This window comes from Abramis brama (assembly GCF_963993115.1).
Source record: "Abramis brama genome assembly, chromosome: 17".
Lineage (NCBI taxonomy): Eukaryota > Metazoa > Chordata > Actinopteri > Cypriniformes > Leuciscidae > Abramis > Abramis brama.
The window spans coordinates 35,715,474-35,740,847 of NC_139979.1; the positions used below are offsets into that span (position 1 = coordinate 35,715,474).

Here is a 25,374-nt window from a genome sequence, read left to right on the forward strand (position 1 = left end):
ACATCTTGGTTCATTACGGTAAAGTCGAGATGAAGCGGTTCCTCACACTGAACATGTGTTTATGAGTGTGAAGAACACAGTGCATGCGATCACAGACATGACACACACACAGCCGAGGATTATCCTGTTATTCAGTGGGAAGCGGAAGTCAGGGAAGGATTATGTGGCAGATTTGATTCAGCACAGGTGAGTTGAGTGTCGCGCGCACAGGTGAGCTCGAGTGTCGCGCGCACAGGTGAGTCCTGCATGAACGCTGATGCTGTTGTTGTGATCGCAGGCTGACTGCAGAGGTGTGCTGTATACTCAGACTGTCCGCGCCACTCAAACTGCAGTATGCACAGGTAAACTACACTCTTTAACCCTGGAGAGCCTGACGTGTGTGATAACACGCAGATTTCTAAACTTTAGGCTAAATATTTGTAACTTAAAAAAAAGTTTGCATATGTGAATTGTTTAGTATCATATTCGATACATTAGGCATTTATGCACACGCTCATCTGCATACACTGTTGAGAGCCACGCCCACGTCCCAACATCCAATCAGCAACCGGCGCACAGAACCAAGCTCCGCCTTACATTTGTTCTTTTTCAATAGTCTGTATATGTACATCACAATACAGAAGAAGGATCTAAGCTGCTGTAAATGACCTCTGACCTCTCGTTGTTTCCTCAATCTCAATAGTTGAGGGTGAGGAGAATAATGACCGGGACTGTACTGTACTCCTGTACTATATCACTCCCATAACTCATGTAAATGATCAGAGGGCGTATAGGAAAACAGTAGTCTATCAGTAGTCCAGATAATCTATTGAAGAATAAAATCTACAAATATTGATCAGAAATACAGTACAAACAGTGAAATATTATTCCAATGTAAAACAGCTGGTGTAATGTAAAGTGTTTTTATTATTCCTGTGATCAAAGTCTTCAGTGTCACATGATCCTCCAGAAATCACTGATATGATGATTCACAGCTGAAACCGCTTCACAGTCTCTTCAACACAGCATCATTATTCCTGTCTGACTGTAACTCGTATTATCACAGAAGTTAATCCAGTAATGAAACAAGCAAATTAAAAATCATGATTCGCAGTTTATGCAGAATCGTGCAGTGCTCATTTTAATATCAGATTAATGTGTAAACACACTTTGACGTGTGTGTGTGTGTGTGTGTGTGTGTGTGTGATGTTCAGGATCATGATTTGTGACTGGTGTGTGTGTGATGTTCAGGACTGGTGTGTGTGTTGTTCAGGACTGGTGTGTGTGTTGTTCAGGATCATGATGTTTGACTGGTGTGTGTGTGTGTGTTGTTCAGGATCATGGTCTGGACTACGAGGAGCTGCTGGGCTGTGGTCAGTATAAGGAGAGGCATCGGGCCGAGATGATCCGCTGGGGAGAGATGAGGAGACAGCAGGACTCGGGCTTCTTCTGCCGGCTGGCCGTCCAACACGCTGAGAAACCCGTCTGGGTACATAATCATAATCATAATCATAATCAAACACTGTTCGAGAACTGAGTGACTGAGCCTGGTTTCTCCCAAGGTTTTTTCTCCATTCTGTTACTGATAGAGTAACACACGCTCTCCTGTCGTCATGTGACCTCGGTAACACACGCTCTCCTGTCGTCATGTGACCTCGGTAACTCACGCTCTCCTGTCGTCATGTGACCTCGGTAACACACGCTCTCCTGTCGTCATGTGACCTCAGTAACACACGCTCTCCTGTCGTCATGTGACCTCAGTAACACGCTCTCCTGCCGTCATGTGACCTCGGTAACACACGCTCTCCTGTCGTCATGTGACCTCAGTAACACACGCTCTCCTGTCGTCATGTGACCTCAGTAACACGCTCTCCTGCCGTCATGTGACCTCGGTAACACACGCTCTCCTGTCGTCATGTGACCTCAGTAACACGCTCTCCTGTCGTCATGTGACCTCGGTAACACACGCTCTCCTGTCGTCATGTGACCTCGGTAACACGCTCGCCTGTCGTCATGTGACCTCGGTAACACACGCTCGCCTGTCGTCATGTGACCTCGGTAACACACGCTCTCCTGTCGTCATGTGACCTCGGTAACACACGCTCTCCTGCCGTCATGTGACCTCAGTAACACACGCTCTCCTGTCGTCATGTGACCTCGGTAACACACACTCTCCTGTCGTCATGTGACCTCAGTAACACACGCTCTCCTGTCGTCATGTGACCTCGGTAACACACGCTCTCCTGTCGTCATGTGACCTCGGTAACGCGCTCTCCTGTCGTCATGTGACCTCGGTAACACGCGCTCTCCTGTCGTCATGTGACCTCAGTAACACGCTCTCCTGTCGTCATGTGACCTCAGTAACACGCTCTCCTGTCGTCATGTGACCTCAGTAACACACGCTCTCCTGTCGTCATGTGACCTCAGTAACACACGCTCTCCTGTCGTCAGTAACACACTCTCCTGTCGTCATGTGACCTCAGTAACACACGCTCTCCTGTCGTCATGTGACCTCGGTAACGACCTCGGTAACACACACTCTCCTGTCGTCATGTGACCTCAGTAACACACGCTCTCCTGTCGTCATGTGACCTCAGTAACACACGCTCTCCTGTCGTCATGTGACCTCAGTAACACACGCTCTCCTGTCGTCATGTGACCTCAGTAACACACGCTCTCCTGTCGTCATGTGACCTCAGTAACACACGCTCTCCTGTCGTCATGTGACCTCAGTAACACACGCTCTCCTGTCGTCATGTGACCTCGGTAACACACGCTCTCCTGTCGTCATGTGACCTCGGTAACACACGCTCTCCTGTCGTCATGTGACCTCAGTAACACACGCTCTCCTGTCGTCATGTGACCTCGGTAACACACGCTCTCCTGTCGTCATGTGACCTCGGTAACACACTCTCTCCTGTCGTCAGTAACACACTCTCCTGTCGTCATGTGACCTCAGTAACACACGCTCTCCTGTCGTCATGTGACCTCGGTAACACACGCTCTCCTGTCGTCATGTGACCTCGGTAACACACGCTCTCCTGTCGTCATGTGACCTCGGTAACACACGCTCTCCTGTCGTCATGTGACCTCGGTAACACGCTCTCCTGTCGTCATGTGACCTCGGTAACACGCGCTCTCCTGTCGTCATGTGACCTCAGTAACACGCGCTCTCCTGTCGTCATGTGACCTCAGTAACACGCTCTCCTGTCGTCATGTGACCTCAGTAACACGCTCTCCTGTCGTCATGTGACCTCGGTAACACACGCTCTCCTGTCGTCATGTGACCTCAGTAACACACGCTCTCCTGTCGTCATGTGACCTCGGTAACACACGCTCTCCTGTCGTCATGTGACCTCAGTAACACGCTCTCCTGTCGTCATGTGACCTCGGTAACACACGCTCTCCTGTCGTCATGTGACCTCGGTAACACACTCTCTCCTGTCGTCAGTAACACACTCTCCTGTCGTCATGTGACCTCAGTAACACACGCTCTCCTGTCGTCATGTGACCTCGGTAACACACGCTCTCCTGTCGTCATATGACCTCAGTAACACACGCTCTCCTGTCGTCATGTGACCTCATTAACACACGCTCTCCTGTCGTCATGTGACCTCAGTAACACACGCTCTCCTGTCGTCATGTGACCTCAGTAACACACGCTCTCCTGTCGTCATGTGACCTCAGTAACACACGCTCTCCTGTCGTCATGTGACCTCAGTAACACACGCTCTCCTGTCGTCATGTGACCTCATTAACACACGCTCTCCTGTCGTCATGTGACCTCAGTAACACACGCTCTCCTGTCGTCATGTGACCTCAGTAACACACGCTCTCCTGTCGTCATGTGACCTCAGTAACACACGCTCTCCTGTCGTCATGTGACCTCAGTAACACACGCTCTCCTGTCGTCATGTGACCTCAGTAACACACGCTCTCCTGTCGTCATGTGACCTCATTAACACACGCTCTCCTGTCGTCATGTGACCTCAGTAACACATGCTCTCCTGTCGTCATGTGACCTCAGTAACACACACTCTTCCTCAGATCGTCAGCGACTGCAGGAGGAGATCGGATATACAGTGGTTCCGGCAGGAGTTTCCCGACCGATGTGTGTGTGTGCGTGTGGAGGCGTCAGAGCAGACCAGATCACAGCGGGGCTGGAGGTTCACCACAGGTACAACACACACACACACCAGATCACAGCGGGGCTGGAGGTTCACCACAGGTACAACACACACACACACACACCAGATCAAAGCACCACTAGGCTGACCAAAGTGCTTTACAGAACAACAAGATTAAATAAAGATATAACATGCATAACAACAAATAAAACAAAAACTAAGAGCAACATAGCTAAGAGTAACCATAAAACAGGAGTAGCAAAACAGTATCAGACTCAAATATAAATTAGTAAAACCAATCGAAGAAAATAATCCATATAGTAAAGAAAACGGGTAGGTTTTTAAAGAGACCTGAAAGCAGACAGAGAAGGGGCCGCTCTGATCTCTCGAGGCTCCAGAGCCGTGGCCCTCTACGCTCCAGTCTAGAGCGAAGCGTTCCCAGCAGAGTCCGGGATCCCAGGCTTCCGGGCGGAGGGAGTGTAGGGATGAAGAAGCTCAGAGAGATAAGGAGATAAGTTATGTAGAGATTTAAAAACGTTATTCTCTGGTGAACTGGCAGCCAGTGTAGAGATCTGAGAATAGGAGAGATGTGTTCATATTTACGACACTTATGAAGAAGTCTGGCTGGTTTGTGAAATTTTAAAGGCTGGTCAACAAGAACAGTTCTGCACCCTTGAGGACAGACTCTCTAAATCAGGGCTAATACACTGAGAGTTTTCATCTGGGCCGAAAACAATAACCTCAGTCTTGTCTTCATTTAGGAAGAGGATATTTTGGGCTAGCCATGATTTAGCCTCTGCTAAGCATCGCAGAAGAGATGTAATCGCTACAGGGTTATTCTTTTGATTGGTATATATATGTGAGTGTCATCCGCATAAAAATAAAGGACACAATAGAGCCCTGTGGAAGGCCACAGGTCAGAGGTGAAATTACCCATCTTTACTATAAACTCTCTCAGACAGGTATGACTGAAACCATCTCAGAACAGAAGCTTTTAGACCCACCCAAGACTCTAGTCTAGAAAATAGAGTAGTGTGGTCAATCGTGTCAAAACTTCTCTAGTGAAGGCTTCTTGAGCAGAGGAGGGACCGGTCACTGTAAGACTGGCAGGAGCAGAGCCCGTGTGGACACACTTGTTGATGAGAGACACCATACCTGGACCAACCCAATCAGTGATTCATTTTAAAGATCTCGGGTGAATGATATCGTTAGGACAACATGAAGGTTAGAGTTGGACACATCCTTCAGTGTCTGGAGGCTGATAGGTTCAAAAGCCTCCCAAGAAGCAGAAACGGATGTCATTGGGGAACGATTAAGTTAAGTTAGTTAGTTAAGTTAACCCCTGACCTTATGATGGGAAACTGTGAGCCATTAGTAGGACAGAGCGGGGCACAAACTAACACTTTTTGACTTTCTCAGTTTGTGTACATTCTGATCTAACCAGAAATTAACTTGGGGTTCAGAGTATTTATTTTTTCCAGAATTAATTTCACACATGTCTAGTACAATTATGTACAGTGTATACTTTCTTCTTGATTTACCCCTGAAAGAATGGAAGTGAAATGTGGCAACATGTTTTATCATACGTTTTATAAGTCTGAATATTTGTTGGTGTATGCCATCTTTTGCTTTCGGGCGCCTGTATTATAAGTGCTTTATAAACGAGAGCCCTGAAGAGCTAACGCTGTTGTGCGCTGCTCAGGTGTGGACGACGCCGAGTCCGAGTGCGGCCTGGATGAGGGACTGCAGTTCGACTGGATCCTCCGGAACGACGGAGAACACGAGCTTCTGGAGAAACAGCTGGAGGAGCTTCTGTCCTCGCTCACTCAAACATGAACACGCATCCTTAAACCTCATCATCGGACCATAATCCACACTTCTCCTCATTCGCTCACTTTACTGGCGTTCCGGAGCAGAGTCAGGGACATAATAAACAGAACTGATGATGCAAACTTGGACAAAAATTTTTAGGACAAAAACGTGTCCTAACCAGACGCGATGCAAAAAGATTCCAGCGACAAGCAATTTGTCTGTCCACACCAGAAGCGACGCGACTGCGAGATGCGTCAAAATCAATCAAAGCCCACAGCCAATCAGAGCAGCGTGTGGGCGGAGTCTCGCGGCGAGTGCACATACACCAGAGAGTAATCCTGACGGCACTCGCAAGAAAATGGACAAGTCTACATAATCAAATTCACAAACATTACACCATTTAAACATTATTAAAAATACATACTGAGTTACTAAAACAGTCTTTGTCAAAGAATACACTTGTTTGTTCTCAGTTTGAACTTTCTTGTTTCCATTTGTTTCATTTCAAGATCTGAGGTGAATTACGTCCATTGTTGCTTTAACAAAGCTGGAGCACTAAATGATATTCAGAGTCACATGACACGCTTTTAACATTAAATAAAGCACATAAACAGCACCTGAGATTATCATCGCCACACTTTGTGTTTGTTGTTCCAGCGCGACGTCGCAGAAAGATAGAAACTGACACACTGACAGAATGGTCTCGTGTCGCCGTCGCGGCTGGTTAGGACAAACACTGATCAACATGGAAAATAACCTTTTATCGCGCATCGCGGCGCGTGTAGTTAGGACACTGTGTAAGACTAATTCTGCTGTAAAGACGATCATTATTCAGTTCAGTTCATATAAAGCGAAGGTTTCTAAAGATTCCTCACATTGTTCTTTCACACCCACAATATTCACAGTTCTGTTCAGAGGTTTAATAAGAAAACTGCTGTAAAACATCCTCGAGATTGTATTGTTATTCTGTATTTTCTGTGTAAAAAATCTCATACATTTACAAGATGTGAGAGCAATATTAAAGGAATAGTTTGCCCAAAATAATAGCTAATCCTGTTATTTTTTAATACCACAAAAGCAAGTTATTCCAGATCCTCTGAAGCTATTTCCATATTAATTATTGTTCATTCATTACTTTCAAATGGATAATCGTCAAACCCAGGACGGTGTACCTTGATGCTCTTTGTTTTAACATGCGCAAGGGCGACTTTTCAATGCATAACAACCTAAATTTGGGACAAACATAAAAATACACTAAAAAAGGTCTTAAAGTTTTTGTATTTTAAAGTTTGTTTCTTTACAGGTTTCACTGAAGTGTTGAGAAGGAAATTATAAACCAATAGAAGTCGATGGAGACTGATTAGATTTTCTACTCACTAACATTGAATATTAAAATAGAATAAAATGGCAACAGTAAAAATAACTAGCTAGGTTAGCTGATCACTTTTGTAGGAAACTCAGAAGCGGAGACCAGGAGACGGTTGTGTCTTCAGCAGGATTCTGTATCGAGGACACGAGCTGTCGGGAGCTGAGGTCAAGTCTGACTAAGGGGACTTTACATGGTATCTTACAGGCATTCAGTGGGCAGTCCTTAAAGGTGTTGACCCACACACAACCTTAGAGGTGACCACTAAATCTAATCATCTAAAGACAATAGAGACAATTACCCCTGACTGAAGATAATGGTACCCCCAAATTTGTAAGCATCACATGGTCACGAGAACTAAGACGATGTAATCATTCACACATAGTTTGACTCTCAGTAGGAAGATCAAACACTGATTAAACCCCTTCAGTGGAAACTATATTGAACTGATGCCATCATGTTCACCTTGAATGCCCAGTGCAGTTCACCTGAGTTTTTCATGAGATGTTGTGTAAGGATGTAGGATCAGCAGATATTCTTAAATGTGTAATCCTACACTTTAAAAGTACATCGCTATGACAGTACTGCAGTTAACCTGTTCTCCAGAGATATACTGATATACAAGATCAGCCTTATCGTGTGAGACGGCAGAAACACTGAGAGTAACGTGAAGGAAGATGTTCAAATGTTGACGTGTAGATAAAGAACTGGAGTACAGCAATCATCAATGCATTTATATAGATGCAAAGCAGAATACATGATTACAGCCATATATTTCAACACACAGTACTATGAAAAACATAAAAATGCAATATATTTATAAACAATGATTGAACAGCAGTTTAAAGGATGCTTTCTTCCTCAAACATTCATAAAACATAGACAATATCACCAGAGTGATTTTAAACAAAGCTTTAGTGTGATTTCAAGTGGCCAGAGGAGAATTCACAATCATTTTCCCACTACATTCCGTTATCATAAACATTAATATCATCTTCAGCGGCCCAGGAGAAGACCTCCGCTCATTTATAACCCTTTATAAGAGGTAAACCGTGGAGGTTATTAGAACTATTCATGTTTCTGCCAAATAACCAGGGCATTTAATGTGCTACAACTCATAATCTTTACCGTAATATCACGTTTGTTTCAGCACATCATTACAATAATATAATAATGGACAATAATACAGCTAAAGTGGAAACAAGAGTTCTAAAGTCAGTAAAGTTTCCTTCATTTCTAACTCATTAAATCCTTTCATCAAAGAAATAAAAAATACACCATAAACCGTTTAAATAGCAACTGTAAAATGTCTAAAGATCTTTTAAAAAGACTTGTTCTACACTATGTTGAATATAAATGCGTGACGCCAGTGTCCAGCGGCAGACTCAGCGTGAACCGACGGCGAGTCTGAGTGAACACACTGATCCGTCTTTAGAAAACGCCTGGTCCTCCAGAACACACAGTATTTACAGGATTACACACAGCCGTTCAGAGTTTAAACACACGACTTCAGAGATCCGGATTCCTCCTCGGGTATTGACTGGTGTAGTTTAGTTGTAGTGTTATATAACAGCCGCTGCTCTGGCCATGTGACCAGAAGCACATTTCCTATTGGTTGTCCAGCATTATTGGCAGAGCGATGGAAAATAGATGATAAAGCCTCGCCATAGCAGATATCCGTGGCTTTGACAGCGAGTGTGTGTGTGTGTGTGTATGTGTGTGACTGAGATTGACAGCGAGTGTGAGTGTGTGACAGAGATTGACAGCGAATGTGAGTGTGTGACTGAGATTCAGCGTGTGTGAGTGTGTGATTGAGATTGACAGCGTGTGTGTGTGTGTGATTGAGATTGCGTGTGTGTGACTGAGATTGACAGTGTGTGTGTGTGACTGAGATTGAGCGTGTGCGACTGAGATTGACAGCGTGTGTGAGTGTGTGATTGAGATTGAGAGTGTGTGACAGATTGACAGCGTGTGTGTGACTGAGATTGAGCGTGTGTGACTGAGATTGACAGCGTGTGTGTGACTGAGATTGAGCGTGTGCGACTGAGATTGACAGCGTGTGTGACTGAGATTGACAGTGTGTGTGTGTGACTGAGATTGAGCGTGTGTGACTGAGATTGACAGCGTGTGTGAGTGTGTGATTGAGATTGAGAGTGTGTGAGTGTGTGACTGAGATTGACAGCGAGTGTGTGTGTGTGTGTGTGTGATGTGTGTGTGTGTGTGTGTGTGTGTGATGTTAACTGTGAGCTTCGGTCCCACACTCGCTCTCCTCAGGAATATCCTGCAGATCTGAAAACATGAGCAGGAAAACATCACAGGTCAGTCAGTGCAGCTTTATTGCATTGTCAAACAATTACTTTTACTTGTTTGTTCTTAAGTTTGTTTATAATTCTGCATAAAAGCCTGTGGATGGAAACAAAACGCCCTCCATCTCCACTTCAGAGACAAGAACCAGGCAAGACCGGCAGGCTACATGCTCCCAGAGCAGTGGACATGAGCTCTGGCCTCACCTCTGGGGCTGTCGGCTCGAGGAGGCATCATCTTGCCGTCGTCCGGCCGATCGGACTGGTCCACTGTGTCCTGGGCTTTCAGCGGCTCCTGTTTCTGCAGCTGAACCGGCGCTCCATTGCTCGTCTGGCTCTGGGCGGCCCGTAGTCGGATCACTTCTCCTTGCAGAAGGTTGTATTTGTGCTGTAGCTCGGTCAGATCGGGCCCGGCCGGCTCCAGCAGAGGCTCATGGGACACGCTCGAGTCCTTCTGCATGTACACCTCCAGGAACGAGTCCTGCCGGATCACTGCGGCCTACACACACGACAGGAGTGAGTGTCTGAGAAAGATGCTTCGCCGCTGTCTCGTAATCAACCAGACGTGTTTTTAAGCTTGTCATAATGACATTAAAGGGTAACACTTTATAACACTGTTCCTTCATTAATGAATAACTACACAGGAACAAATGAGTAACACACTAGTAACATTCTAGTAGCTTCTATTAACTGACAAGAAACTCTGATTAATGAGTTAGTGAGTAATAGCGCTCAGTCGAATGTGGTCGTTCACTATTAGATAATCAGTATCTACTATTTTTCATACATCACTGAGGACTACTATATACAGGTTCATGATTAATATTAATAAAGCATAATGTATAATAGGTCGATGTCTCTAAAGAGTGTTGGTTTATAGAGTGTTGTGGCAGCACTAGATGGCGTGTTAATTGGGATCTAAATCAGTACGGTACGTCGAACTACATCGAACTTGACGGAACTGAAAGGGAACGTCTCGGTTGCGTATGTAACCCTCGTGAAGGAGGGAACGGAGATGAGGTCCCGTCGCCGCTATTGCCGGACCACCGCTGACTCCAGGCTCCGCTCATCTCCTCAGCGAAAAACTAATGGTGTTCGCATCTGCTTCTGTGTTTATACCCGCACTGCGGGCGGAGCACGAGATGCAAATCTCACACGCCAAAGTGCATTAGCTCGTTTTATCAATACTCGAAGATGACAGGCTCCCTAAGCGTGAACGAGGGTTATATACGTAACCGAGATGTTCCAAGTCGTCTTCAGTGGGGTACGAAAAATATTAGCTAATAGTGAACTACCACATTCGACTGAGCGCTATTACTTACTAATTTGTTAATCAGAGTTTCTTGTTAGTTAATAGTATTTACTAGAATGTTAATAGTGCATTACTCATTTGTTCCTCTGTAGTTATTCATTAATGAAGGAACAGTGTTATAAAGTGTTACCCATTAAAGATCTCTAATGCTGTGTTTCATCAAAGCATCTGTCCATCAAATGAAGTCCTGTGTGTGTGTTTGAGATGTAAAGATGTAAATCTGACCTGTAGAGCGTGTAGTTGAGTGTGTGTGTGTGATGGAGCTGAAGCTCAGTGTAAATCTGACCTGTAGAGCGTGTAGTTGAGTGTGTGTGTGAGATGGAGCAGAAGCTCAGTGTAAATCTGACCTGTAGAGCGTGTAGTTGAGTGTGTGTGTGAGATGGAGCAGAAGCTCAGTGTAAATCTGACCTGTAGAGCGTGTAGTTGAGTGTGTGTGTGAGATGGAGCAGAAGCTCAGTGTAAATCTGACCTGTAGAGCGTGTAGTTGAGTGTGTGTGTGAGATGGAGCAGAAGCTCAGTGTAAATCTGACCTGTAGAGCGTGTAGTTGAGTGTGTGTGTGAGATGGAGCAGAAGCTCGGTGTAAATCTGACCTGTAGAGCGTGTAGTTGAGTGTGTGTGTGTGAGATGGAGCTGAAGCTCGGTGTAAATCTGACCTGTAGAGCGTGTAGTTGAGTGTGTGTGTGTGAGATGGAGCTGAAGCTCAGTGTAAATCTGACCTGTAGAGCGTGTAGTTGAGTGTGTGTGTGAGATAGTGCAGAAGCTCAGTGTAAATCTGACCTGTAGAGCGTGTAGTTGAGTGTGTGTGTGAGATGGAGCAGAAGCTCAGTGTAAATCTGACCTGTAGAGCGTGTAGTTGAGTGTGTGTGTGTGATGGAGCTGAAGCTCAGTGTAAATCTGACCTGTAGAGCGTGTAGTTGAGTGTGTGTGTGAGATGGAGCAGAAGCTCGGTGTAAATCTGACCTGTAGAGCGTGTAGTTGAGTGTGTGTGTGAGATGGAGCAGAAGCTCGGTGTAAATCTGACCTGTAGAGCGTGTAGTTGAGTGTGTGTGTGTGAGATGGAGCTGAAGCTCGGTGTAAATCTGACCTGTAGAGCGTGTAGTTGAGTGTGTGTGTGAGATGGAGCTGAAGCTCGGTGTAAATCTGACCTGTAGAGCGTGTAGTTGAGTGTGTGTGTGAGATGGAGCTGAAGCTCGGTGTAAATCTGACCTGTAGAGCGTGTAGTTGAGTGTGTGTGTGAGATGGAGCAGAAGCTCGGTGTAAATCTGACCTGTAGAGCGTGTAGTTGAGTGTGTGTGTGATATGGAGCTGAAGCTCGGTGTAAATCTGACCTGTAGAGCGTGTAGTTGAGTGTGTGTGTGAGATGGAGCAGAAGCTCGGTGTAAATCTGACCTGTAGAGCGTGTAGTTGAGTGTGTGTGTGAGATGGAGCAGAAGCTCAGTGTAAATCTGACCTGTAGAGCGTGTAGTTGAGTGTGTGTGTGTGATGGAGCTGAAGCTCAGTGTAAATCTGACCTGTAGAGCGTGTAGTTGAGTGTGTGTGTGAGATGGAGCAGAAGCTCAGTGTAAATCTGACCTGTAGAGCGTGTAGTTGAGTGTGTGTGTGTGATGGAGCTGAAGCTCAGTGTAAATCTGACCTGTAGAGCGTGTAGTTGAGTGTGTGTGTGTGAGATGGAGCTGAAGCTCGGTGTAAATCTGACCTGTAGAGCGTGTAGTTGAGTGTGTGTGTGAGATGGAGCAGAAGCTCAGTGTAAATCTGACCTGTAGAGCGTGTAGTTGAGTGTGTGTGTGAGATGGAGCAGAAGCTCAGTGTAAATCTGACCTGTAGAGCGTGTAGTTGAGTGTGTGTGTGTGAGATGGAGCTGAAGCTCGGTGTAAATCTGACCTGTAGAGCGTGTAGTTGAGTGTGTGTGTGTGAGATGGAGCAGAAGCTCAGTGTAAATCTGACCTGTAGAGCGTGTAGTTGAGTGTGTGTGTGAGATGGAGCAGAAGCTCAGTGTAAATCTGACCTGTAGAGCGTGTAGTTGAGTGTGTGTGTGTGATGGAGCTGAAGCTCAGTGTAAATCTGACCTGTAGAGCGTGTAGTTGAGTGTGTGTGTGAGATGGAGCAGAAGCTCAGTGTAAATCTGACCTGTAGAGCGTGTAGTTGAGTGTGTGTGTGAGATGGAGCTGAAGCTCGGTGTAAATCTGACCTGTAGAGCGTGTAGTTGAGTGTGTGTGTGAGATGGAGCAGAAGCTCAGTGTAAATCTGACCTGTAGAGCGTGTAGTTGAGTGTGTGTGTGAGATGGAGCAGAAGCTCAGTGTAAATCTGACCTGTAGAGCGTGTAGTTGAGTGTGTGTGTGAGATGGAGCTGAAGCTTGGTGTAAATCTGACCTGTAGAGCGTGTAGTTGAGTGTGTGTGTGAGATGGAGCAGAAGCTCAGTGTAAATCTGACCTGTAGAGCGTGTAGTTGAGTGTGTGTGTGAGATGGAGCAGAAGCTCAGTGTAAATCTGACCTGTAGAGCGTGTAGTTGAGTGTGTGTGTGAGATGGAGCTGAAGCTTGGTGTAAATCTGACCTGTAGAGCGTGTAGTTGAGTGTGTGTGTGAGATGGAGCAGAAGCTCAGTGTAAATCTGACCTGTAGAGCGTGTAGTTGAGTGTGTGTGTGAGATGGAGCTGAAGCTTGGTGTAAATCTGACCTGTAGAGCGTGTAGTTGAGTGTGTGTGTGTGATGGAGCTGAAGCTCAGTGTAAATCTGACCTGTAGAGCGTGTAGTTGAGTGTGTGTGTGAGATGGAGCTGAAGCTCAGTGTAAATCTGACCTGTAGAGCGTGTAGTTGAGTGTGTGTGTGTGATGGAGCTGAAGCTCAGTGTAAATCTGACCTGTAGAGCGTGTAGTTGAGTGTGTGTGTGTGATGGAGCTGAAGCTCAGTGTAAATCTGACCTGTAGAGCGTGTAGTTGAGTGTGTGTGTGAGATGGAGCTGAAGCTCAGTGTAAATCTGACCTGTAGAGCGTGTAGTTGAGTGTGTGTGTGAGATGGAGCAGAAGCTCAGTGTAAATCTGACCTGTAGAGCGTGTAGTTGAGTGTGTGTGTGAGATGGAGCTGAAGCTCAGTGTAAATCTGACCTGTAGAGCGTGTAGTTGAGTGTGTGTGTGTGATGGAGCTGAAGCTCAGTGTAAATCTGACCTGTAGAGCGTGTAGTTGAGTGTGTGTGTGAGATGGAGCTGAAGCTCGGTGTAAATCTGACCTGTAGAGCGTGTAGTTGAGTGTGTGTGTGTGATGGAGCTGAAGCTCAGTGTAAATCTGACCTGTAGAGCGTGTAGTTGAGTGTGTGTGTGAGATGGAGCTGAAGCTCAGTGTAAATCTGACCTGTAGAGCGTGTAGTTGAGTGTGTGTGTGAGATGGAGCTGAAGCTCAGTGTAAATCTGACCTGTAGAGCGTGTAGTTGAGTGTGTGTGTGTGAGATGGAGCAGAAGCTCAGTGTAAATCTGACCTGTAGAGCGTGTAGTTGAGTGTGTGTGTGTGAGATGGAGCTGAAGCTCGGTGTAAATCTGACCTGTAGAGCGTGTAGTTGAGTGTGTGTGTGAGATGGAGCAGAAGCTCAGTGTAAATCTGACCTGTAGAGCGTGTAGTTGAGTGTGTGTGTGAGATGGAGCAGAAGCTCGGTGTAAATCTGACCTGTAGAGCGTGTAGTTGAGTGTGTGTGTGAGATGGAGCAGAAGCTCGGTGTAAATCTGACCTGTAGAGCGTGTAGTTGAGTGTGTGTGTGTGAGATGGAGCTGAAGCTCGGTGTAAATCTGACCTGTAGAGCGTGTAGTTGAGTGTGTGTGTGAGATGGAGCTGAAGCTCAGTGTAAATCTGACCTGTAGAGCGTGTAGTTGAGTGTGTGTGTGTGATGGAGCTGAAGCTCAGTGTAAATCTGACCTGTAGAGCGTGTAGTTGAGTGTGTGTGTGAGATGGAGCAGAAGCTCAGTGTAAATCTGACCTGTAGAGCGTGTAGTTGAGTGTGTGTGTGAGATGGAGCAGAAGCTCGGTGTAAATCTGACCTGTAGAGCGTGTAGTTGAGTGTGTGTGTGAGATGGAGCAGAAGCTCGGTGTAAATCTGACCTGTAGAGCGTGTAGTTGAGTGTGTGTGTGAGATGGAGCAGAAGCTCGGTGTAAATCTGACCTGTAGAGCGTGTAGTTGAGTGTGTGTGTGAGATGGAGCAGAAGCTCAGTGTAAATCTGACCTGTAGAGCGTGTAGTTGAGTGTGTGTGTGAGATGGAGCAGAAGCTCAGTGTAAATCTGACCTGTAGAGCGTGTAGTTGAGTGTGTGTGTGAGATGGAGCAGAAGCTCAGTGTAAATCTGACCTGTAGAGCGTGTAGTTGAGTGTGTGTGTGAGATGGAGCAGAAGCTCGGTGTAAATCTGACCTGTAGAGCGTGTAGTTGAGTGTGTGTGTGAGATGGAGCAGAAGCTCGGTGTAAATCTGACCTGTAGAGCGTGTAGTTGAGTGTGTGTGTGAGATGGAGCAGAAGCTCAGTGTAAATCTGACCTGTAGAGCGTGTAGTTGAGTGTGTGTGTGAGATGGAGCAGAAGCTCAGTGTAAATCTGACCTGTAGAGCGTGTAGTTGAGTGTGTGTGTGTGAGATGGAGCAGAAGCTCAGTGTAAATCTGACCTGTAGAGCGTGTAGTTGAGTGTGTGTGTGAGATGGAGCAGAAGCTCGGTGTAAATCTGACCTGTAGAGCGTGTAGTTGAGTGTGTGTGTGAGATGGAGCAGAAGCTCAGTGTAAATCTGACCTGTAGAGCGTGTAGTTGAGTGTGTGTGTGTGATGGAGCTGAAGCTCAGTGTAAATCTGACCTGTAGAGCGTGTAGTTGAGTGTGTGTGTGATATGGAGCAGAAGCTCAGTGTAAATCTGACCTGTAGAGCGTGTAGTTGAGTGTGTGTGTGAGATGGAGCTGAAGCTCGGTGTAAATGTGACCTGTAGAGCGTGTAGTTGAGTGTGTGTGTGAGATGGAGCAGAAGCTCGGTGTAAATCTGACCTGTAGAGCGTGTAGTTGAGTGTGTGTGTGTGAGATGGAGCTGAAGCTCGGTGTAAATCTGACCTGTAGAGCGTGTAGTTGAGTGTGTGTGTGAGATGGAGCTGAAGCTCAGTGTAAATCTGACCTGTAGAGCGTGTAGTTGAGTGTGTGTGTGAGATGGAGCTGAAGCTCAGTGTAAATCTGACCTGTAGAGCGTGTAGTTGAGTGTGTGTGTGAGATGGAGCAGAAGCTCAGTGTAAATCTGACCTGTAGAGCGTGTAGTTGAGTGTGTGTGTGAGATGGAGCTGAAGCTCAGTGTAAATCTGACCTGTAGAGCGTGTAGTTGAGTGTGTGTGTGAGATGGAGCAGAAGCTCAGTGTAAATCTGACCTGTAGAGCGTGTAGTTGAGTGTGTGTGTGAGATGGAGCTGAAGCTCAGTGTAAATCTGACCTGTAGAGCGTGTAGTTGAGTGTGTGTGTGAGATGGAGCTGAAGCTCAGTGTAAATCTGACCTGTAGAGCGTGTAGTTGAGTGTGTGTGTGAGATGGAGCTGAAGCTCGGTGTAAATCTGACCTGTAGAGCGTGTAGTTGAGTGTGTGTGTGAGATGGAGCTGAAGCTCGGTGTAAATCTGACCTGTAGAGCGTGTAGTTGAGTGTGTGTGTGAGATGGAGCTGAAGCTCAGTGTAAATCTGACCTGTAGAGCGTGTAGTTGAGTGTGTGTGTGAGATGGAGCAGAAGCTCGGTGTAAATCTGACCTGTAGAGCGTGTAGTTGAGTGTGTGTGTGAGATGGAGCTGAAGCTCAGTGTAAATCTGACCTGTAGAGCGTGTAGTTGAGTGTGTGTGTGAGATGGAGCTGAAGCTCAGTGTAAATCTGACCTGTAGAGCGTGTAGTTGAGTGTGTGTGTGAGATGGAGCAGAAGCTCAGTGTAAATCTGACCTGTAGAGCGTGTAGTTGAGTGTGTGTGTGAGATGGAGCTGAAGCTCGGTGTAAATCTGACCTGTAGAGCGTGTAGTTGAGTGTGTGTGTGAGATGGAGCAGAAGCTCGGTGTAAATCTGACCTGTAGAGCGTGTAGTTGAGTGTGTGTGTGAGATGGAGCAGAAGCTCGGTGTAAATCTGACCTGTAGAGCGTGTAGTTGAGTGTGTGTGTGAGATGGAGCTGAAGCTCGGTGTAAATCTGACCTGTAGAGCGTGTAGTTGAGTGTGTGTGTGAGATGGAGCTGAAGCTCAGTGTAAATCTGACCTGTAGAGCGTGTAGTTGAGTGTGTGTGTGAGATGGAGCTGAAGCTCAGTGTAAATCTGACCTGTAGAGCGTGTAGTTGAGTGTGTGTGTGAGATGGAGCAGAAGCTCAGTGTAAATCTGACCTGTAGAGCGTGTAGTTGAGTGTGTGTGTGAGATGGAGCTGAAGCTCGGTGTAAATCTGACCTGTAGAGCGTGTAGTTGAGTGTGTGTGTGAGATGGAGCAGAAGCTCAGTGTAAATCTGACCTGTAGAGCGTGTAGTTGAGTGTGTGTGTGAGATGGAGCTGAAGCTCAGTGTAAATCTGACCTGTAGAGCGTGTAGTTGAGTGTGTGTGTGAGATGGAGCTGAAGCTCAGTGTAAATCTGACCTGTAGAGCGTGTAGTTGAGTGTGTGTGTGAGATGGAGCAGAAGCTCAGTGTAAATCTGACCTGTAGAGCGTGTAGTTGAGTGTGTGTGTGTGAGATGGAGCAGAAGCTCGGTGTAAATCTGACCTGTAGAGCGTGTAGTTGAGTGTGTGTGTGAGATGGAGCAGAAGCTCGGTGTAAATCTGACCTGTAGAGCGTGTAGTTGAGTGTGTGTGTGTGAGATGGAGCAGAAGCTCAGTGTAAATCTGACCTGTAGAGCGTGTAGTTGAGTGTGTGTGTGAGATGGAGCAGAAGCTCAGTGTAAATCTGACCTGTAGAGCGTGTAGTTGAGTGTGTGTGTGAGATGGAGCAGAAGCTCGGTGTAAATCTGACCTGTAGAGCGTGTAGTTGAGTGTGTGTGTGAGATGGAGCAGAAGCTCGGTGTAAATCTGACCTGTAGAGCGTGTAGTTGAGTGTGTGTGTGAGATGGAGCAGAAGCTCAGTGTAAATCTGACCTGTAGAGCGTGTAGTTGAGTGTGTGTGTGAGATGGAGCTGAAGCTCAGTGTAAATCTGACCTGTAGAGCGTGTAGTTGAGTGTGTGTGTGAGATGGAGCAGAAGCTCAGTGTAAATCTGACCTGTAGAGCGTGTAGTTGAGTGTGTGTGTGAGATGGAGCAGAAGCTCAGTGTAAATCTGACCTGTAGAGCGTGTAGTTGAGTGTGTGTGTGAGATGGAGCAGAAGCTCAGTGTAAATCTGACCTGTAGAGCGTGTAGTTGAGTGTGTGTGTGAGATGGAGCAGAAGCTCAGTGTAAATCTGACCTGTAGAGCGTGTAGTTGAGTGTGTGTGTGAGATGGAGCAGAAGCTCGGTGTAAATCTGACCTGTAGAGCGTGTAGTTGAGTGTGTGTGTGAGATGGAGCTGAAGCTCAGTGTAAATCTGACCTGTAGAGCGTGTAGTTGAGTGTGTGTGTGAGATGGAGCTGAAGCTCGGTGTAAATCTGACCTGTAGAGCGTGTAGTTGAGTGTGTGTGTGAGATGGAGCTGAAGCTCGGTGTAAATCTGACCTGTAGAGCGTGTAGTTGAGTGTGTGTGTGAGATGGAGCAGAAGCTCGGTGTAAATCTGACCTGTAGAGCGTGTAGTTGAGTGTGTGTGTGATATGGAGCTGAAGCTCGGTGTAAATCTGACCTGTAGAGCGTGTAGTTGAGTGTGTGTGTGAGATGGAGCTGAAGCTCGGTGTAAATCTGACCTGTAGAGCGTGTAGTTGAGTGTGTGTGTGAGATGGAGCAGAAGCTCGGTGTAAATCTGACCTGTAGAGCGTGTAGTTGAGTGTGTGTGTGAGATGGAGCAGAAGCTCGGTGTAAATCTGACCTGTAGAGCGTGTAGTTGAGTGTGTGTGTGAGATGGAGCAGAAGCTCAGTGTAAATCTGACCTGTAGAGCGTGTAGTTGAGTGTGTGTGTGAGATGGAGCAGAAGCTCAGTGTAAATCTGACCTGTAGAGCGTGTAGTTGAGTGTGTGTGTGAGATGGAGCAGAAGCTCAGTGTAAATCTGACCTGTAGAGCGTGTAGTTGAGTGTGTGTGTGAGATGGAGCAGAAGCTCGGTGTAAATCTGACCTGTAGAGCGTGTAGTTGAGTGTGTGTGTGAGATGGAGCTGAAGCTCAGTGTAAATCTGACCTGTAGAGCGTGTAGTTGAGTGTGTGTGTGAGATGGAGCTGAAGCTCGGTGTAAATCTGACCTGTAGAGCGTGTAGTTGAGTGTGTGTGTGAGATGGAGCTGAAGCTCGGTGTAAATCTGACCTGTAGAGCGTGTAGTTGAGTGTGTGTGTGAGATGGAGCAGAAGCTCAGTGTAAATCTGACCTGTAGAGCGTGTAGTTGAGTGTGTGTGTGAGATGGAGCTGAAGCTCGGTGTAAATCTGACCTGTAGAGCGTGTAGTTGAGTGTGTGTGTGAGATGGAGCAGAAGCTCGGTGTAAATCTGACCTGTAGAGCGTGTAGTTGAGTGTGTGTGTGAGATGGAGCAGAAGCTCGGTGTAAATCTGACCTGTAGAGCGTGTAGTTGAGTGTGTGTGTGTGAGATGGAGCTGAAGCTCAGTGTAAATCTGACCTGTAGAGCGTGTAGTTGAGTGTGTGTGTGAGATGGAGCAGAAGCTCAGTGTAAATCTGACCTGTAGAGCGTGTAGTTGAGTGTGTGTGTGAGATGGAGCAGAAGCTCGGTGTAAATCTGACCTGTAGAGCGTGTAGTTGAGTGTGTGTGTGTGATGGAGCTGAAGCTCAGTGTAAATCTGACCTGTAGAGCGTGTAGTTGAGTGTGTGTGTGAGATGGAGCAGAAGCTCAGTGTAAATCTGACCTGTAGAGCGTGTAGTTGAGTGTGTGTGTGAGATGGAGCTGAAGCTCGGTGTAAATCTGACCTGTAGAGCGTGTAGTTGAGTGTGTGTGTGAGATGGAGCAGAAGCTCGGTGTAAATCTGACCTGTAGAGCGTGTAGTTGAGTGTGTGTGTGAGATGGAGCAGAAGCTCAGTGTAAATCTGACCTGTAGAGCGTGTAGTTGAGTGTGTGTGTGATATGGAGCAGAAGCTCGGTGTAAATCTGACCTGTAGAGCGTGTAGTTGAGTGTGTGTGTGAGATGGAGCAGAAGCTCAGTGTAAATCTGACCTGTAGAGCGTGTAGTTGAGTGTGTGTGTGATATGGAGCAGAAGCTCGGTGTAAATCTGACCTGTAGAGCGTGTAGTTGAGTGTGTGTGTGAGATGGAGCAGAAGCTCTGTGTAAATCTGACCTGTAGAGCGTGTAGTTGAGTGTGTGTGTGAGATGGAGCTGAAGCTCGGTGTAAATCTGACCTGTAGAGCGTGTAGTTGAGTGTGTGTGTGAGATGGAGCTGAAGCTCAGTGTAAATCTGACCTGTAGAGCGTGTAGTTGAGTGTGTGTGTGAGATGGAGCTGAAGCTCGGTGTAAATCTGACCTGTAGAGCGTGTAGTTGAGTGTGTGTGTGTGAGATGGAGCTGAAGCTCGGTGTAAATCTGACCTGTAGAGCGTGTAGTTGTGTGTGTGTGTGAGATGGAGCAGAAGCTCGGTGTAAATCTGACCTGTAGAGCGTGTAGTTGAGTGTGTGTGTGAGATGGAGCAGAAGCTCAGTGTAAATCTGACCTGTAGAGCGTGTAGTTGAGTGTGTGTGTGAGATGGAGCAGAAGCTCAGTGTAAATCTGACCTGTAGAGCGTGTAGTTGAGTGTGTGTGTGAGATGGAGCAGAAGCTCGGTGTAAATGTGACCTGTAGAGCGTGTAGTTGAGTGTGTGTGTGAGATGGAGCAGAAGCTCAGTGTAAATCTGACCTGTAGAGCGTGTAGTTGAGTGTGTGTGTGAGATGGAGCAGAAGCTCAGTGTAAATCTGACCTGTAGAGCGTGTAGTTGAGTGTGTGTGTGAGATGGAGCTGAAGCTCGGTGTAAATGTGACCTGTAGAGCGTGTAGTTGAGTGTGTGTGTGAGATGGAGCTGAAGCTCGGTGTAAATCTGACCTGTAGAGCGTGTAGTTGAGTGTGTGTGTGTGAGATGGAGCTGAAGCTCGGTGTAAATCTGACCTGTAGAGCGTGTAGTTGAGTGTGTGTGTGAGATGGAGCAGAAGCTCAGTGTAAATCTGACCTGTAGAGCGTGTAGTTGAGTGTGTGTGTGAGATGGAGCTGAAGCTCAGTGTAAATCTGACCTGTAGAGCGTGTAGTTGAGTGTGTGTGTGAGATGGAGCTGAAGCTCGGTGTAAATGTGACCTGTAGAGCGTGTAGTTGAGTGTGTGTGTGAGATGGAGCAGAAGCTCAGTGTAAATCTGACCTGTAGAGCGTGTAGTTGAGTGTGTGTGTGAGATGGAGCAGAAGCTCAGTGTAAATCTGACCTGTAGAGCGTGTAGTTGAGTGTGTGTGTGAGATGGAGCTGAAGCTCGGTGTAAATGTGACCTGTAGAGCGTGTAGTTGAGTGTGTGTGTGAGATGGAGCTGAAGCTCGGTGTAACTGACCTGTAGAGCGTGTAGTTGAGTGTGTGTGTGTGAGATGGAGCTGAAGCTCGGTGTAAATCTGACCTGTAGAGCGTGTAGTTGAGTGTGTGTGTGAGATGGAGCTGAAGCTCAGTGTAAATCTGACCTGTAGAGCGTGTAGTTGAGTGTGTGTGTGAGATGGAGCTGAAGCTCGGTGTAAATCTGACCTGTAGAGCGTGTAGTTGAGTGTGTGTGTGAGATGGAGCAGAAGCTCTGTGTAAATCTGACCTGTAGAGCGTGTAGTTGAGTGTGTGTGTGAGATGGAGCAGAAGCTCAGTGTAAATCTGACCTGTAGAGCGTGTAGTTGAGTGTGTGTGTGAGATGGAGCAGAAGCTCAGTGTAAATCTGACCTGTAGAGCGTGTAGTTGAGTGTGTGTGTGAGATGGAGCTGAAGCTCGGTGTAAATCTGACCTGTAGAGCGTGTAGTTGAGTGTGTGTGTGAGATGGAGCTGAAGCTCAGTGTAAATCTGACCTGTAGAGCGTGTAGTTGAGTGTGTGTGTGAGATGGAGCTGAAGCTCAGTGTAAATCTGACCTGTAGAGCGTGTAGTTGAGTGTGTGTGTGAGATGGAGCAGAAGCTCAGTGTAAATCTGACCTGTAGAGCGTGTAGTTGAGTGTGTGTGTGAGATGGAGCTGAAGCTCGGTGTAAATCTGACCTGTAGAGCGTGTAGTTGAGTGTGTGTGTGAGATGGAGCAGAAGCTCGGTGTAAATCTGACCTGTAGAGCGTGTAGTTGAGTGTGTGTGTGAGATGGAGCAGAAGCTCAGTGTAAATCTGACCTGTAGAGCGTGTAGTTGAGTGTGTGTGTGAGATGGAGCAGAAGCTCGGTGTAAATCTGACCTGTAGAGCGTGTAGTTGAGTGTGTGTGTGAGATGGAGCAGAAGCTCAGTGTAAATCTGACCTGTAGAGCGTGTAGTTGAGTGTGTGTGTGAGATGGAGCAGAAGCTCGGTGTAAATCTGACCTGTAGAGCGTGTAGTTGAGTGTGTGTGTGAGATGGAGCTGAAGCTCAGTGTAAATCTGACCTGTAGAGCGTGTAGTTGAGTGTGTGTGTGTGAGATGGAGCTGAAGCTCAGTGTAAATCTGACCTGTAGAGCGTGTAGTTGAGTGTGTGTGTGAGATGGAGCTGAAGCTCGGTGTAAATCTGACCTGTAGAGCGTGTAGTTGAGTGTGTGTGTGAGATGGAGCAGAAGCTCGGTGTAAATCTGACCTGTAGAGCGTGTAGTTGAGTGTGTGTGTGAGATGGAGCTGAAGCTCGGTGTAAATCTGACCTGTAGAGCGTGTAGTTGAGTGTGTGTGTGAGATGGAGCTGAAGCTCAGTGTAAATCTGACCTGTAGAGCGTGTAGTTGAGTGTGTGTGTGAGATGGAGCAGAAGCTCAGTGTAAATCTGACCTGTAGAGCGTGTAGTTGAGTGTGTGTGTGAGATGGAGCTGAAGCTCGGTGTAAATCTGACCTGTAGAGCGTGTAGTTGAGTGTGTGTGTGAGATGGAGCAGAAGCTCGGTGTAAATCTGACCTGTAGAGCGTGTAGTTGAGTGTGTGTGTGAGATGGAGCAGAAGCTCAGTGTAAATCTGACCTGTAGAGCGTGTAGTTGAGTGTGTGTGTGAGATGGAGCAGAAGCTCGGTGTAAATCTGACCTGTAGAGCGTGTAGTTGAGTGTGTGTGTGAGATGGAGCAGAAGCTCAGTGTAAATCTGACCTGTAGAGCGTGTAGTTGAGTGTGTGTGTGAGATGGAGCAGAAGCTCGGTGTAAATCTGACCTGTAGAGCGTGTAGTTGAGTGTGTGTGTGAGATGGAGCTGAAGCTCAGTGTAAATCTGACCTGTAGAGCGTGTAGTTGAGTGTGTGTGTGTGAGATGGAGCTGAAGCTCAGTGTAAATCTGACCTGTAGAGCGTGTAGTTGAGTGTGTGTGTGAGATGGAGCTGAAGCTCGGTGTAAATCTGACCTGTAGAGCGTGTAGTTGAGTGTGTGTGTGAGATGGAGCAGAAGCTCGGTGTAAATCTGACCTGTAGAGCGTGTAGTTGAGTGTGTGTGTGAGATGGAGCAGAAGCTCAGTGTAAATCTGACCTGTAGAGCGTGTAGTTGAGTGTGTGTGTGATATGGAGCTGAAGCTCGGTGTAAATCTGACCTGTAGAGCGTGTAGTTGAGTGTGTGTGTGAGATGGAGCAGAAGCTCGGTGTAAATCTGACCTGTAGAGCGTGTAGTTGAGTGTGTGTGTGAGATGGAGCTGAAGCTCAGTGTAAATCTGACCTGTAGAGCGTGTAGTTGAGTGTGTGTGTGATATGGAGCTGAAGCTCGGTGTAAATCTGACCTGTAGAGCGTGTAGTTGAGTGTGTGTGTGAGATGGAGCTGAAGCTCGGTGTAAATCTGACCTGTAGAGCGTGTAGTTGAGTGTGTGTGTGAGATGGAGCTGAAGCTCAGTGTAAATCTGACCTGTAGAGCGTGTAGTTGAGTGTGTGTGTGTGATGGAGCAGAAGCTCGGTGTAAATCTGACCTGTAGAGCGTGTAGTTGAGTGTGTGTGTGAGATGGAGCAGAAGCTCGGTGTAAATCTGACCTGTAGAGCGTGTAGTTGAGTGTGTGTGTGAGATGGAGCAGAAGCTCAGTGTAAATCTGACCTGTAGAGCGTGTAGTTGAGTGTGTGTGTGTGTGATATGGAGCAGAAGCTCAGTGTAAATCTGACCTGTAGAGCGTGTAGTTGAGTGTGTGTGTGAGATGGAGCTGAAGCTCAGTGTAAATCTGACCTGTAGAGCGTGTAGTTGAGTGTGTGTGTGAGATGGAGCTGAAGCTCAGTGTAAATCTGACCTGTAGAGCGTGTAGTTGAGTGTGTGTGTGTGATATGGAGCAGAAGCTCAGTGTAAATCTGACCTGTAGAGCGTGTAGTTGAGTGTGTGTGTGAGATGGAGCTGAAGCTCAGTGTAAATCTGACCTGTAGAGCGTGTAGTTGAGTGTGTGTGTGTGATATGGAGCAGAAGCTCGGTGTAAATCTGACCTGTAGAGCGTGTAGTTGAGTGTGTGTGTGAGATGGAGCTGAAGCTCAGTGTAAATCTGACCTGTAGAGCGTGTAGTTGAGTGTGTGTGTGAGATGGAGCAGAAGCTCGGTGTAAATCTGACCTGTAGAGCGTGTAGTTGAGTGTGTGTGTGTGATATGGAGCAGAAGCTCAGTGTAAATCTGACCTGTAGAGCGTGTAGTTGAGTGTGTGTGTGAGATGGAGCTGAAGCTCAGTGTAAATCTGACCTGTAGAGCGTGTAGTTGAGTGTGTGTGTGAGATGGAGCAGAAGCTCAGTGTAAATCTGACCTGTAGAGCGTGTAGTTGAGTGTGTGTGTGAGATGGAGCTGAAGCTCAGTGTAAATCTGACCTGTAGAGCGTGTAGTTGAGTGTGTGTGTGAGATGGAGCAGAAGCTCAGTGTAAATCTGACCTGTAGAGCGTGTAGTTGAGTGTGTGTGTGAGATGGAGCAGAAGCTCAGTGTAAATCTGACCTGTAGAGCGTGTAGTTGAGTGTGTGTGTGAGATGGAGCAGAAGCTCAGTGTAAATCTGACCTGTAGAGCGTGTAGTTGAGTGTGTGTGTGAGATGGAGCAGAAGCTCAGTGTAAATCTGACCTGTAGAGCGTGTAGTTGAGTGTGTGTGTGAGATGGAGCAGAAGCTCGGTGTAAATCTGACCTGTAGAGCGTGTAGTTGAGTGTGTGTGTGAGATGGAGCAGAAGCTCGGTGTAAATCTGACCTGTAGAGCGTGTAGTTGAGTGTGTGTGTGAGATGGAGCTGAAGCTTGGTGTAAATCTGACCTGTAGAGCATGTAGTTGAGTGTGTGTGTGAGATGGAGCAGAAGCTCGGTGTAAATCTGACCTGTAGAGCGTGTAGTTGAGTGTGTGTGTGTGATGGAGCAGAAGCTCAGTGT

At 46.9% G+C, this 25,374-nt stretch overlaps 2 protein-coding genes across 3 annotated transcripts in view; one reads left to right on the top strand and one right to left on the bottom strand.

The window, feature by feature from the left end:
• The first annotated feature begins 53 nt into the window (after window positions 1-53).
• pmvk (phosphomevalonate kinase) lies at window positions 54-6,544 on the top strand. 2 transcript variants are annotated; one of them, XM_084088197.1, is made up of 5 exons: window positions 54-186; window positions 278-341; window positions 1,316-1,468; window positions 4,027-4,207; window positions 5,809-6,544. In XM_084088197.1, exons 1-5 carry the CDS (start codon window positions 62-64, stop codon window positions 5,940-5,942), a joined length of 657 nt encoding a protein of 218 aa, XP_083944323.1. In that variant the 5' UTR covers window positions 54-61; the 3' UTR covers window positions 5,943-6,544. The 2 variants fall into 2 exon arrangements, with proteins under 2 accessions (XP_083944323.1, XP_083944324.1); XM_084088198.1 differs by having other exon boundaries at window positions 4,027-4,156.
• A 1,453-nt stretch (window positions 6,545-7,997) lies between these two features.
• The window catches only part of arhgef2b (rho/rac guanine nucleotide exchange factor (GEF) 2b), a 60,226-nt gene continuing 42,849 nt past the window's right edge, over window positions 7,998-25,374 (bottom strand). Inside the window, exons 20-21 of the mRNA XM_084089235.1 lie at window positions 9,795-10,086; window positions 7,998-9,573 (exon numbers count right to left, since the gene is read on the bottom strand). Of these exons, the coding sequence (XP_083945361.1) occupies window positions 9,521-9,573; window positions 9,795-10,086 (345 nt within the window). The 3' untranslated portion in view covers window positions 7,998-9,520. The remainder of the gene's footprint in view (window positions 9,574-9,794; window positions 10,087-25,374) is intronic.